The sequence below is a fragment of the Rhamphochromis sp. 'chilingali' genome (assembly GCF_963969265.1).
Source record: "Rhamphochromis sp. 'chilingali' genome assembly, chromosome: 2".
Lineage (NCBI taxonomy): Eukaryota > Metazoa > Chordata > Actinopteri > Cichliformes > Cichlidae > Rhamphochromis > Rhamphochromis sp. 'chilingali'.
Genome location: NC_137930.1, coordinates 13,102,721 through 13,116,721, shown reverse-complemented (window position 1 = coordinate 13,116,721; position 14,001 = coordinate 13,102,721). Strand labels below are relative to the sequence as shown.

Sequence of the window (14,001 nt, the reverse complement as noted above, 5' to 3'; positions counted from 1 at the left end):
ACTGAGTTACATTGATGCAGTTCTCACATCATCGATGTAATTCTCTCCACTCCTTTTGGAGATCATTTATCTGAATTTCATTAGTGGGACCACACCTTGAAGCACACCCTTTCTCAAAAATGAGAAGCTGTTTGTTCTTGTTTTTGTGCCTTACCCTGTCTCCTTTTTTCAATTAATTCATTTCTCATTAGTACATTGAGATCTTTCCAGTCTGGGATTCGCCACCAGTCCCCTCTGAGGCCCTGAGGCCTTCCCCAAACCACAGCCTCAATTCATGCTCGAGTCATCTGCCATTATCTACTATTATTGTGAGTATTTATTTCCAATTGTTTCAACTAAACTTCTTCTGACAACGTGTTACTATTTGCTTTTACCCAAAGGACAATTTCACTGCTAACACCGAGAGTGTGTGAGTGGATTTGCTCTTTCATACATGTTTGAAAAAAGTTCAAAGTAGCTTGATTGAAAACACTAATGCCGTGCTGGACAGTATTCAAGAAAGTGACAGATGTAGAGTTCTGACTAAGAATTATATAGGTTCGATCACTGGCTTCTCACGGTCCTTGAGCTCTCTAATGCATCCATCACAATATGAATGTGTGTTTATGTTAGATAGAAAGCACATATACAGAAAAAAGTGCATGTGTGTATGAGGCAAGTTTTTGGTGCTCAGGTAGAGTAGAAGCACTATATAAGAACCAGTCCATTTAGTACTAAATTATAAGTAGAAACAATAGCTGATGTGAGAATTGCACCAAAGTGATTGATAAAAACTGTAATAGGACTGTCGTCTTTATATAAAGCTTGACAACTACTTTGCTGATGTAAACTTCCCACTGGTCTTGGTCTGACTACACCATAGACTCTCTAGTGTTTGTCACAGTGTCTACAAACAACAGCAATAAAAAACTATGCCCATATGAAAAATAAAATAAAATGTGTATAACCACTTAGAATTCCAAACAATCAATGTTTATATCCCATCATAATCACTTTGTTTTACACTTAAACTACTGTAGTATGTCCTGTTTGAAATCATACCTTTATCCATATGAATCTTTGATTCATTAAGCTACTAGGTGGTATAAGCTTTGTTTATATTTAATCCTATGTCTTATGCCCTAATTTGATGTGTGATTGTACTGTCATATTTCAAGAGTAGGGAGGATACTGTATTTTTGTGGCATGTTATTTAGGTGATAGATAAGAATATCCTCACCAGTGGTAATTCCAGGACATTTTCAAGGCAAGCAGCACAAAAATATTTGACTCTTTATGTATTTTATCAGTATAAGAGACCGATAAAACTGCATCTACCAACAACTTATTTTCCTAATATTGAACGTTTTAAAGTTATTCCGATATTACTTTGGAAAACCATGAGAAATAAATGGCTGTGTAAACAAAGAAATGAAACTAAACATCCGACAGCAACTGTAATGATTTCCTTTTTTCTTTTTTTTTTAAAGTCCACATGTTAAGCCAACAGCTGCAGGTCAGTAATCTGTTTCTTTAAAACCTCAAAGGACACAGTGCAGTCAGACTTGTGGCTGTGTAAGCACTTCTATCACATATTTCTCTTTTTCAGCCTTTGAGATCAAAAGCATGACTTCTAACCTCTGACACCTGCCTCCCAGCTGCTGGAGACATGCATTTCACACAGGAAGAAACACAAAGTGCTACAAATAACCACTTCCTGCTTTGACCTGTGACGAACATCAAATTAGACCAACGGCAAAATAAATGATAGGAGCATAAAAAGGGAGAAAATCCTTCCCCACCATCCAGAGTGGGCACCACAGTCTTCCTCAGTGCAAGCACGAGCCCGAGTGGAGAGCCGAACAGGAAGAAGTCAGTCACTTCAAATTCGAACTTCCCCAGAGATCCTCCCTCCAACATGGTGCTGTTGCTGGAACGCCGGGATCCAGCCTCTCTGTGGAGAACGCTGGCGTGAAGGCTGCCCAGAAAGAAACAAAATATAACACATTAGAAGAAATCTTTGAAGGATTTGTGGCATTTGTTTTAAGTTCTGTGTCTCACCTAGTGAGGAAGGCTTGGTGGTGTTTGATGGTGTCCAGCTCGTACGTGGAGGAGTCGCTGCGTTTGCGTGGAAGCTGCTTCTTGGGGTCGTCAGGCCCAGAGCAGTGAGGGATGTCAATGTTGCTGCGGCTGAGATGGCGGCTTCCTTCGAGGGATGGCGAGGAAGAAGAGACACTGTTTATGACGATACCAGGAGAAAGAAGTTCTGTGTCCTGAGAGAGAGGGATGAAAGAGGATACTGTCAAATGTGTGATTGAAATTATTCCCACAAGTCTTTAGTTTTTTTGGAATGACTTAGGTGTTTGTAATAGCCTTATAGTTTTATGGATAGCACTCTCAAACTGTAGGTTAGTTTGTCAGGACTATACTCACTATAATTTGGCAACTATCAGGTGAATGGTAATAAAAATTTGCACCAACATTCATAGTCTTGAGATGCCTCAGAAAAAGAAATATCCAGAGTCTTTGTCTAGCATAAATGAGACCAGCAGAAAAACATGTTACCATAGTGAGCTGCACCTGCAATGTGAAGCCCATTTATTTTTAAATTGCTGATTGTTTATGTTTTAAAAAATTAAGGATGGTTTAGCTTTTACAGTTACAAGATCATTGCACTTGAAAGACAACTACAAGATTTTGCTTTAACTTCACCTGTACGGATATCAAAAATTGCCTCAGTACCCTTTAAATGTGACATAAGATCTGTGATAACTCTTTACCTTTTCTTCATGCAAGGCTGAAATTGTATGAATTGTAATTTTAACTGGGTTTATGACCAGAACATGCACCTCCAAAACTGATGTCATACATCACTGCATTACTTCCACTTTGTATGTATTACCTACTAATAGATGTAATACATTAGAATATGCTAAACTAGGCTGCTCTAGTTTACCATTCAGTTCCAGGCACCGCTGTGCCACACTGTGTATTGTCTTGCCATGCAGACCCACTAGCATGGCTTCAGAGTCTTGTTACATCTAATGTACACATTTTCTTCATATATTTCCCCCCAAGGGTCACATTTAGCACACTGTACTGCATTTGACAACATATCGCTTACAGTAAAAACAGAATAAGTCACACCATTGCGCACTCATGGACATACACAAATGAAAATTGTCAGACAAGTTCATATAAAGCAAGGATGGAGTTGAATGCAAGAATGCAATGCATTGAACATGTTGGCTAGTTTTCCACGTATTTTAGCATAGCTAAACACAGTTTCTGGTATCAACAATGGACTGTATATAAAAGATGGATGTAGCCACTGTTACATTACATTGTCTTTAGCTAAGCATTTTAGCCATCGGCATCTGAGCTACTGAACCTAAAAATAACTAAGAAGGAGTGAAGCTGACCGATAAACCGAGAGACACTGAACAGTCCTTCTTGACACCAGTGGGGACCATAATGTACATCGGCAGTTTTTGTTTTTTTAAGACTTTTTAAGACTTCAGCATTAGTTTCCTTTTTTAGACCCAGAAGCTACATCCATCTTTTATATACGGTCTACGGTATCAACAGCTTGGTATGTCATCAGAGAATTTAAGTTGATACCTGGACACTAATGGCACTGCCCCGTCTGCTGCTGTTTTGGCTTTCTGATACCGTCACAGAACTGCTGCACAGCGCATCAAAGCCCAGAATACCCCCAACACAGTCCCCAATAACACACACCTGTATTATAAAGCAAAGCACAAAAACATGAGTATGCACACTAAATCAGCGTTATCTGTACAAGCAGTGCCAATCCAAAAAAACAGAAACCCAACCTGGCCATTAAAAGAAGCTCCTTCCAAAGATCTGATGAAGTCGCTGTACACCTGATTGGCTCGTAAGATGACGGTTGCCACGGCATCTTGGTACTGTGGTGCAGAAGTAGCCAGAAGAGGAAGCGCAGCCAGCGGAATGTGGTCCTGACTGCTGGATAGACAGCTCTCATCGTAGCTGTAGGGGCTAAGACTGCAGAGCAGAGAGAAGTGGCTTTATGTCTATAATCAGCTTGCACGTGTATGACAGCATGTTATTAAAATGCTGCTTGCTCACTTGGACACAAGCGAGAATGCTTCGACACACACAGCAGGGCAGGGTACCATTCGAATGGCAATGCGGCCCAGTGCTGAAGGGTAATGGACCCTCATCACAGCCTCAAAAGCTCCACTTAGCGTGTTTACATCTCCCTGTTTGCTGTTCTGTTCTCCTTCAAGAAAAGCAAAGGCTCATTATTAATCATTGCCATGAAACACAATCATAAGGCCTTGCACATTTGTTTGAAAATTAAAAGACTTACTGTACTGCATAAATGAACATCTCCTATACCGATTGTGTTACTGGTGGGGGCTCGCTCATTTAAATAAATATACATATAACATATATAACACTTTCCTAGTCTTAGCTAATCATAACTAGCCACTATAATTTTGTTTTAATTCACTTTTCACATGTTGTTTGTTTTAACTATTTGACCTAGCTAAAAACGAACTGCTTTTCATTAGTTAGTTGTTTTTGTTTTCTTTAAAATTACATATTTTATAGTGTAAAATTATTTCCTGTAAATATCCTGGTAGATAATTGTTGTTATTTTTTCTATGACTGTATGAAATGTATCTAGCCATTAATGTCTTTGTGCTTAGATTATTTCATTTGAAAACTTTATAAGGCTTTAAGAGATCCTATCACCTGGTATTTAGTATGAAAAAAAAATCATTTTTCAATCTTTTCTATCCTTGATCAAATTTAATAATGGTTGAATTTTTTTGATAATAAATTAATTTCCTTTTTTCTTCTAATTATTATTATATTGATGTAAATGATATTTTTATCACAGAAAAATGAAAACTTAACTATGCTAATTTTAGCTTTAAGAATGTATTCTTATTATTTTCACTCTTGTACTAAACAATCAGTTAATCCAAAAATAGTCTATAATGTAATCTATAATGAACTTAGTAGTTAGTTGGATTGTGGGAAGAATTTTGAAGGTTTGACTGTACCAGAGCCAGTGTCCAGTATGTTGCCTCCATGCAGGACCAAAATGAGGACATGAATTTTGGAAGGCTGTACACACTGCTGAGATGAACAATCCTGCAGGTAAGAGAAACAGGAAAAAAGCAGGAAAATAAAGGTGGGCTGATAGGGATAGAGGCAAAAGGGAGTAAAGGAAAACACTGCAAGCAGTACTTAAAAGGACAAGGACATTATGACATGCAAGAGGAGGAACTGGGAACTGGACCTTCAATTGCAAAGATTCAATTAGTTATCTGTAAAAAAAAAAAAAAAAAAAAAAAAGAAAAAGCAAGAAAACACAACATTTTGTGCTTAAATGAGCTATGAGTTCAAAATAATCAAATAAAGTCTAAACACTTTGCTCTAGAGAAGACCAGTGGTGAGCTAGCTACATTTACATTTCATTTTGAAGAGAAAAAAGAAACCCTAACCAGGTTTTCCCCTTTTAAGGACACAACACTGGACAAGAGGAGGAAAAATCTTAAACGTCACTCCTGAAGTTAAATTCTAGGGTCAAGTTTTATTTTGGATTCTAGTTTCACTTCACTGGCGTTATAATGTAGAAGGAACAGTACCATCTACAAGCCCTTTAATTATAGGTGTCGGTGTAAGAAAGACAGGAATTAAATGCAAGAACACTGAAAAAAATGGCACCTCTATCTGTGTCTCCACATTGACGGCATACTCCCCGACTGACTCCTGGTACAAGGTTTCTGTGAAAACAAATTATGGACTTCATCACTGATGACAGAAGAGATGGCCTAAACTATAAATTCTGAGTCCTGTAGTCCTCAGGATACACTGGGCTTCATTTACAAACAGAGTAAACTGTGGCACTGTTCACTCTGCGGGGTGAGAAAAATGAGAAAAATAAATACATAAAACATGATGGCAATGGTCGAGGGATTCAAAATGTTTGTAGCCCACCAACCAGTGGGTGATGTCATGGTGACTATGTCCATCTTCGATATACAGTCTGAGTTCACAAAAAGTGCATAGACATAAATCTTAAACTGTGTGTGTCCATAAGCTTTCCGTTTGGATGTTTGCCCAGCAATTGCCGTCAGTCTGATGTAACTGCTGTCATGCTGGTCACGTAGGCCTTGTCTTCCTTCTTTTTTCTGGTCTTTTTTTCTTTTTCTTCCTTCTTTTTTTCCTAGTTTTCTTGGCATGGATTTAAATGTCAAACCTTTCTTACACCCACAGTCCCTATCTCAGGGGGAAAACATCCAACTCCTGGTTATTACAGCCCCTTTGTCACTTCACAGGAAACACTTCTGTGCCTCATCCACATGGAACACTAATGTTTCAGTTCTTCACTTTTGAAATCTTTTTGATTTGTGCTTTAGTAGGCATGCTTCTCATTGAGAATAACACCTTTCAATACAAGATAATTTTCCTTAATGCACACAAGATGATAAGAACAAAATTGGTAGGTGCATCTCTTTCAGGACTTTATGTATATCAGTAAATGAAGCCCAGTGTTTTCTTGTTTTGTTTTGGTACACAAAAGCATAAGATTAAGAGTGAGGCAGTCACTTACCTTGTCCTTCATCCACTTCTATTGTTTCTATTTTGTCCATCAGATCATTTGAGCTCCACTTGGTGATTTCCTTGGAAAACATGTCTTCATTATCAGAAAAGTCCTCTGCAAGATACACAGAGGGATTTTAATATAATGGAGACACTTCACTGATCTGATCAAAGCAGTCAGCCTCATAACACAGATTAAATAACCTAAATTACATCAAAGGTGACTCCTGTTTATGCACTCTTTGAAAAATCAGTCTGTCTATTATGGTTCTCTAAAGGCTGGTTCCCCTGAAACCTCAAACCTCCTCAAAGTCTCCAGAGGTCTTTTTTAAAGATGTGCTTGCAAAGTCCTCTTTCAAAGGTCATTGTTATTCCATCACACCCAGTACTGAGAAAAATGTAGGCACTTTTGTTTGCATTCACATTCACTAGGCAGGACCTTCAGACAGGCATGTGAAGGTTTCTGAATTTACCCCCTAACCCTCCAGGTTTATGGGTACAGTTAGGGATGGAATTGATTTTAGCAACATGGTAAATACACAAGTTTTTCCAGAAACTAGAAGGCGATCGATCTAATGAAGTCTAACACATTCATTTGAGAATTACAATTTTTCTCATAAAAAATGTGTTTGGATACTCCAGAAACACAAAAACAGGTGTACCTAATAAAGTGACCGTGTATATGGCATTAGTGCGCAGTAACAAGCTGTTGGCACAAATTATTATACCTTTTTTTCAGAAATCACACATTGCTAATAAATTCATTCTAAAAACTAATATAATAAGCAAGTTAAGACATTTAAAAATTAATTTGTGAGACTCTGTCTGGCAGAATAATTTCTCTGGCTTCAACTTTAATAACATTCATTAATTAACATTTCAGCATTCATTCTTAAGGATAAATACCCACAGGGATAAACGAGAACATTAAAAGAAGCAAGCAGGATTAACAACCTTGAGTTTCTCCATTGTTAATATTTATCATCCCAAAGACACACAGATATGAAAACACATCAATTCATCTTTCAAGATAATGTCCAAATACTAAATTGAATCTGTGGGAACTGCTGAAATGCAAAAATCTTTCTTGTGCATGGGTACAATACTGAATAAATTCATTGGCTCGTGAGCTGTTTATAATGTGTTTTATTCTGCTGATCTTTACCATGAGCATCAAAGAACTCATCATCTGTGCTGTCCTCAGAGTCCCGGGCAATGCTCTGCATCCTCCACTCTGAAATGCTCTGATGAGATGGACTTCCTGTACAAACAAAGATTAACATTGGTGTATTACAGCGTTACCTAAAATTATGGCATGACCAATATTTTAAATAAGTACTTGCACTCATGTCAACAGTCACACTGTAATTCAAGGTATATCAATACAAATATTGTACCACAGACTGTGGTAAAAGCCAGTGAAACACACAAAAATCAGAAGGACATCCTCACCTCCTCGCTTTGATGACCTATTGGAGGATCTAGAGGATGTTGACCATTGTTTTGTGAGCTCCCCTCTTGTCTCAAGTGAATCTCCAAGCTTCCCTCCTGCTCCTTCTGCCTCTGCAGTCGAGCCCACTGTCTCTGCTCCCTGCTCCTGCTCTTGGCTAATGAAGGAGTTGTTGGCTTCTGTTCCCCCTCCATCATTCAGGCTGTATTGGGCCATCTTCTTTGCTAAGGCCAGCTGGGTCTCCAGCTCCAGCTGCCTGATGTCCTCGATAGTCAGGCCATACCACTCGTCCTGCCAGCACCACGCCTGCCGGTGGGCTCGAACCATGACTTTACGAAGGCCTGCAGGAACAGCAACCAAAATTTAGCACTAATGAATTATTTTAAGGGCTCAAATCTACAAAAGTGGATTAGCTTAATATCCGTATCATTATAAATCCAATTTACTTTCTTCAGGTATTTACGATTCTCTGTCAGCTATTTGTTATAAGTTTGTGTTGTGTCTTCATCTTGATTTAGTTGATTTTTTTTTTTTTACTGCTTTTTTGAAATATAAGTGATCTTTACTCTTTTTTTTTGGAAAGAGAGCAGTGATGGCGAACAAGAACAGTTAGGTGATGACTGTATAATTAACCAGTCAGTTGAAACTCACCATAAAGTGTTTTATCGCCACTCATATCATTATGACAGTCACGTTTTTCAATTTATACATGTGCATAAATTTAAAAACTCAACAGCCATATCTTTTTAAACTGTGCCTAACAGTTGTTTGAGTTGCATAATATGCTTAACTTTCTTCATCCTTATTTTGAGTGTGTATACATGGAGTTAAATTGCTTTTGACAGACCAATCCTGGCCTCTGGTTTTTTTTTCAGTTTTCATTTATATAAACAGAAGTCAGGATTGGTGTGTCAAAAGCAATTTAACTCCATGTATACACACTCAGAATAAGGATGAAAAAAGTTGAGCATATTATGCAACTCAAACACCTGTTAGGCACAGTTTAAAAAGGCCATGTGTCTTGGAGCTGGTGTGTGATAGTATTCATGAATCAGAGGAGATGCAGATGAAGACCCTGTGAATATTTTAGGGCGGAAGCCCAGTAAACAAGTGCAGATAACATTAGCATAAACATAACGTTCAGTGAAAGGCTGAAACGGGAGAGTCACAGAGGAAAATCACATTTTGTGATTGAAGATGTGTTGATTGGACCACTGAGTGAGAATATCATGAAGATAGAGCAGCCGCTGCTTCGCTAGTCTGGAAGTAAAATGCTGTGAGGCAGCATCCTGAGGGCCGTGAAAGTGTATAAACAGTCTTAGATCACAGCAATAAAACAGAAACACACCAACACAGGCAGGAAATTAATCCAGCCTGCTCTGTTATCTCGAGAAGCCAGTAACCTCTCTCTGCTCCTGCCTCTCTGACACTTTCTACACCAGGTATCGTTTGCATTTTTATTAGTTTTTCTTCGACACTTCCTTCTATTTTAACTTGGTTCATTCACATATATGCTTTTACTATTTCTTTTCCATATGGGAAGTGTTTGTTGTTTTGCTCTCTCTCTCTCTTGCCTGTCTGCCTGGGCGGGGCTCAGATTGGGCTCCCGCCCTTGGCCTACGCACCTGCAGCTGATCACCGGTGATTTGCAGTTGATCTCTGGCTCTTCTTAAGGCAGGGGCTCTGAGCTACTTGTCGCTGGAATATTGAGTAACTCTCGTTAGTATTGCCCGTCTCTATAGTGATTCTGTTGTTCCCGTGCTTGCCTTGGCTTAATCCTCATCTCTGTAAATAGGTTTATCTGGATCTGCCCTCATTCGTGACCCCTGGACCCCGTGCGTGAGAGTGGAGCTGCTTGTGTGGAGATTGTGTGGACAAGGAGTGGAGCGAGTATGAAGGCGTGTGTTTCCCTAACCTGTTGACCCCCGGGACCCTGGTGTTTCCCCCCCTTCACGTATATATAGCGCACCAGTGTGATTAATAAAGAACTGTTTGAAGCGTGCTTTCTCAGTCTGCGCCTGAGTCCATTCCACCGCCGTGACACAGACTACATTTTGTTTTTGACTTTCTGACTTGTGTTGTTGTGAGGCTTGTCTTTTGTGTCAGCTCTTCTGCGTCCTCCTCACGTGATTAGCTGCATACTGTGTATATCTAAGTGCCTGGTCTGTGTGTATTTCTGTTAGGTTGAAATTGTTAAATGTTGTCATTGTGTTACTTAAATTTGTAAATCGTGGTTCAAACTGTATGATTAAAGACATTTATTATAGGGACACATCCTATGTGAGGGTTCTGTTTTCTTATTTAGTAAACTTCCTGCCTTTATGACCCTTTTGGTGAGCAGGAGGTCACACAAACACAGACACACACACTCACATGCACATGAATACACATACACAGACGCACTTACATACACATACACACTCAATGCCTTAGGGTTTATGATGCACCATAGGCGGGTTTTACAATGGGTGTTTGTGTAAACTGTGTGTCACAGAAATAAAAGGCTGCTGTGGGGTGATGGTTCTTCAAAGTGGTCTGACACCGAGGGCAGAAGGGCTGCTCTGAGATCCTTCCCTTGCTATAGCATGTGAAAAACCGGTTAAGCTGTTCATCTTGCTTCGTTAACGGGAATAAGTCTCTAAACCAGCGGGCCTGTGGAAGCGCAGACCCAGCAATTTCCTTTTCCTCTATCAGATTACCTTAATAGGTCTGTGAAGTCTATGAGGTCTATACACAGCCCAACAGAGCTCGGCTTTCTTTGTGCTAGCTGGGTTAAAAGAAACCCTCAAAACTCTGTCAGAGATAATATGTCTCACAAGTAATTGGTGTATCACACCAGCGGTCATCACTTTCTTTCCTAAACCAGGCTTTTTGCTTCATATTCTGTGCATGCTCACATAAAAGGGACATTTCACGAGTCATATAACTCCTCTTCCACACAAAATGATCTCCTTTATCATGTCACCTGCCCCAGTCAGAGATGTTAATAAAGGAAAATAATCCAACGGTGACATAAAAAGACTATAAAAAACATAGCAGTAAAACGCTAAATTAACTCAAGTATAACTCAGGTTTATTATTTTAACATTGAGTAAATTTTTGATCCTGCTGTTTATTCTGAGAGCTGAATACTTTAAATGTCAAAGTTTACTGTCTCATAGTCTAATGAAGGAGAAGTGGAAATTGTTTTAGTTTGTCAGCAAATCAAAGTGAAAGTAATTTTATTGATTGAACAGGTGTTCCCGGCCTGTGTTCTGTGTTCTAGTAGCTGCAATTTCAGCAGTGTGAAAGCAACTTGGAGCAGACTAGAATTAAGTTTATTACAATAAAGACATTTATGCTTTTTCTGCATCAACAACTAATTCTAGAATTCTAGAGATATTACAATGCACAGTTTGTACTGCTCTTTACCGATGGTTTCATTTGCAATGTTAGTAAAGCTTAAGAATTTGCACATATAAAACATAGTCACCCAGCACTCGAAAGATGCTCTAAATAAAAAATTTATAGATTTGATTTAGTTAAAAGATTTAATAAAAATAAAGATAAATTACCATGATGATTTAGCCAGGTAAAAAACAGCCATTGAAAACTTAGATTATAAACTCGACATATCTTGCCAACCTAGCCAGAATCCTCTGGTTTGTTATGCAATTTGTTATATGAATAGATTAACTACCTATGTACCAAATCTTGAATTAACAAATAAAATTGGAATTTTTATCTGTTCTTCCAAGTTGTGCATTTCAGTCCTCTTTAGGATGTCACAGTTTGCAGGATTATTGGACACTGGGATTAAATATTGATATAGTCATAGTTTTTGCTAATCTTTAAGGATCTTTAGGGATTTTTTTGTTTTTATTTTAGCTTCTACAGTTATCTTAGACTTTGGTTTTTCCTTGTTTTTCAGTAAAATATATGTCTGTAGGTTGTAAGATCTGAACCACATAAAAACATGCATACACGCAAGCCATACCTACCCACATCATGAATGAAGCGTTCAATCTTAGACTGCATGCCCCAGTATCTGAACTCTACTTTGCACAGCTTGTAGGCACACATGACAGAACTCTGACCCAGGTTCTGGCCAATTTCCTCAATCCAGTCCTCTGACAATGGACCCCGTTTAGTCTTGACTGACTGATACAGCTTAGGGTCTTCTTCCACGAGGTACTCATGAGGAGGTATGTAGTCCTTGACGATGTCTATGGGGTCTACAAGGGAAACAAAGACATAATGAATTGCTAAACTGAGGCAGATTCAAGCAGCAGGTATGTCTCAATGTCCTCACTCACCTCAAGAAAAGAATGTGATTTTATGTGTGTGTCTTTTATGTAATCAGTCCCTGCCGGGATCGTGTCTGGAGCTGACTGCACATTTTCCCTGCACCCCAGTGAATTTTAGTATGCGGAGGCTCAACACAAGCTCTTACACTCCACAGCCTACATACCCTCTGCACCACACTGTCAGCGCTTTCATTGCAAATAACTCTGTGTAAATTCGATTTCTGATCCTGCTTATGAGGAGACGACGACCAGGCAGTTGATCCCAGAGGCACAATTTTAGCGTAATGGTGCAGAGAGAGTGAGTTTTTAAGTGTGCATGACGATAAACTTACCAATAGTCCTCTGTCTTTTCTCAGCAGAGGACATATTGAAGACATCCACTTGATTTCCAGTATCTGGTTTATAATAAGTCTCAATGTCTATAGAAAATTTCTCAACAAAGGGACAGGTATACCTGAGGAAAGAAAAAGAAATTGTTGCTTTGGATGGAAAAGCAATATGAGCAGCTGGGTCTCCAGAAGTAGAGCCAGTTATCTACAAGATGGGGGGTTGATGGCTCAATCCCTCTAGGGGAACTATGCTCCCCTAGTTTACATATCAAAGTACCCTTGGGCAAGATGCCAAGCCCTGAATTGACCTCGAAGTATCCATCAGAGTGTGAGTGTCAGTGTGTAAGAATGTTTATTAAGTGCTTAGATGCAGAAAAGAGCAGTTTATATAAAGCAGTATTAGTAGTGCAAGTGTATATGACAGGGTGAATGAGCCTTGTAGTAAGAAAACGCTTTGAGCACAAAATCACTGCTATTGAAAGTAATAATCCTAATTTCCAATTCAAAATCATATGAAGTGTGAATGCAGTGTCACAATCTAGGATTGTCAGAGGCAATAGTGAAAAGCTGCTCTGGCATCTTCACATGGTTGAAACAATACAAGAACCAGTGTTTGGGTTCTTTGCTAGAAGTCATTGGTGGTATCATGCATCAGTTAACAGGATCCTTCATCCCAAGTCAATATTAGATCTCATGACCCCCCCAATGATGCATAGGCAATTAGATATCTTCAAGTGAAAGTCAACAGAAACCAAGCACAACAATTCACTGAATATCCCATGCTCAGCATCCTTTCAAGAAATTGCAATGGGCTGCATTTTAACAGCCTGGTCCTAAGACAGGGACCTCCAGGGTGGAAATGGTTAAAGTTACTAGTAAGTGCATCTCCTTTAAAATGTAGCTGAGCATCAGCAGAAAAAAGCCTAAGCTGAAGTAAAGTGCAGCACCTGTAAGCAGAGCTCATGTAAAATGCTGCAAATCAGCATCAGTTGTAAAGTAAAAAGTGGTGCCAATAAAATTCCCTTAACACTTGATGGGCTTAGAAAGCAGTTGGAGTGGCTGGTTCCAACACATTAAGTCATCAGGATGATATTCAAAGTTGGCAGCAAATGAATATGTGGTCATGCAGCTGAAGTTGTTGTATTTAAAAAAAGAAAAAAGAAAGAAAGAACACACTGCCATCAGCAGATAATAATAAAAAGAACATAATAAAAACCATTAACAACATTTTATCTCTGAAAGGTCAGCATTTCTACTTCAGATAAAGCCAACCTCATGTAACGTACGCTTAAGCATTAAGAGGGAGCAACTGTTTTACAAGAGGCACAGGGGGACAGTTTTATAATGTGTTCCC

General features: G+C 38.9%; 1 protein-coding gene across 1 annotated transcript in view; it reads right to left on the bottom strand.

Moving 5' to 3' along the window:
• The window catches only part of pitpnm2 (phosphatidylinositol transfer protein, membrane-associated 2), a 66,566-nt gene that overhangs the window by 14,356 nt on the left and 38,209 nt on the right, over positions 1-14,001 (bottom strand). The window contains exons 5-16 of the mRNA XM_080874612.1: positions 12,651-12,772; positions 12,013-12,246; positions 8,035-8,373; positions 7,748-7,843; positions 6,593-6,697; positions 5,704-5,762; positions 5,037-5,127; positions 4,090-4,243; positions 3,816-4,005; positions 3,601-3,720; positions 2,041-2,252; positions 1,782-1,957 (exon numbers count right to left, since the gene is read on the bottom strand). Coding sequence (XP_080730738.1) covers positions 1,782-1,957; positions 2,041-2,252; positions 3,601-3,720; positions 3,816-4,005; positions 4,090-4,243; positions 5,037-5,127; positions 5,704-5,762; positions 6,593-6,697; positions 7,748-7,843; positions 8,035-8,373; positions 12,013-12,246; positions 12,651-12,772 — 1,898 coding nt within the window. The remainder of the gene's footprint in view (positions 1-1,781; positions 1,958-2,040; positions 2,253-3,600; positions 3,721-3,815; positions 4,006-4,089; positions 4,244-5,036; positions 5,128-5,703; positions 5,763-6,592; positions 6,698-7,747; positions 7,844-8,034; positions 8,374-12,012; positions 12,247-12,650; positions 12,773-14,001) is intronic.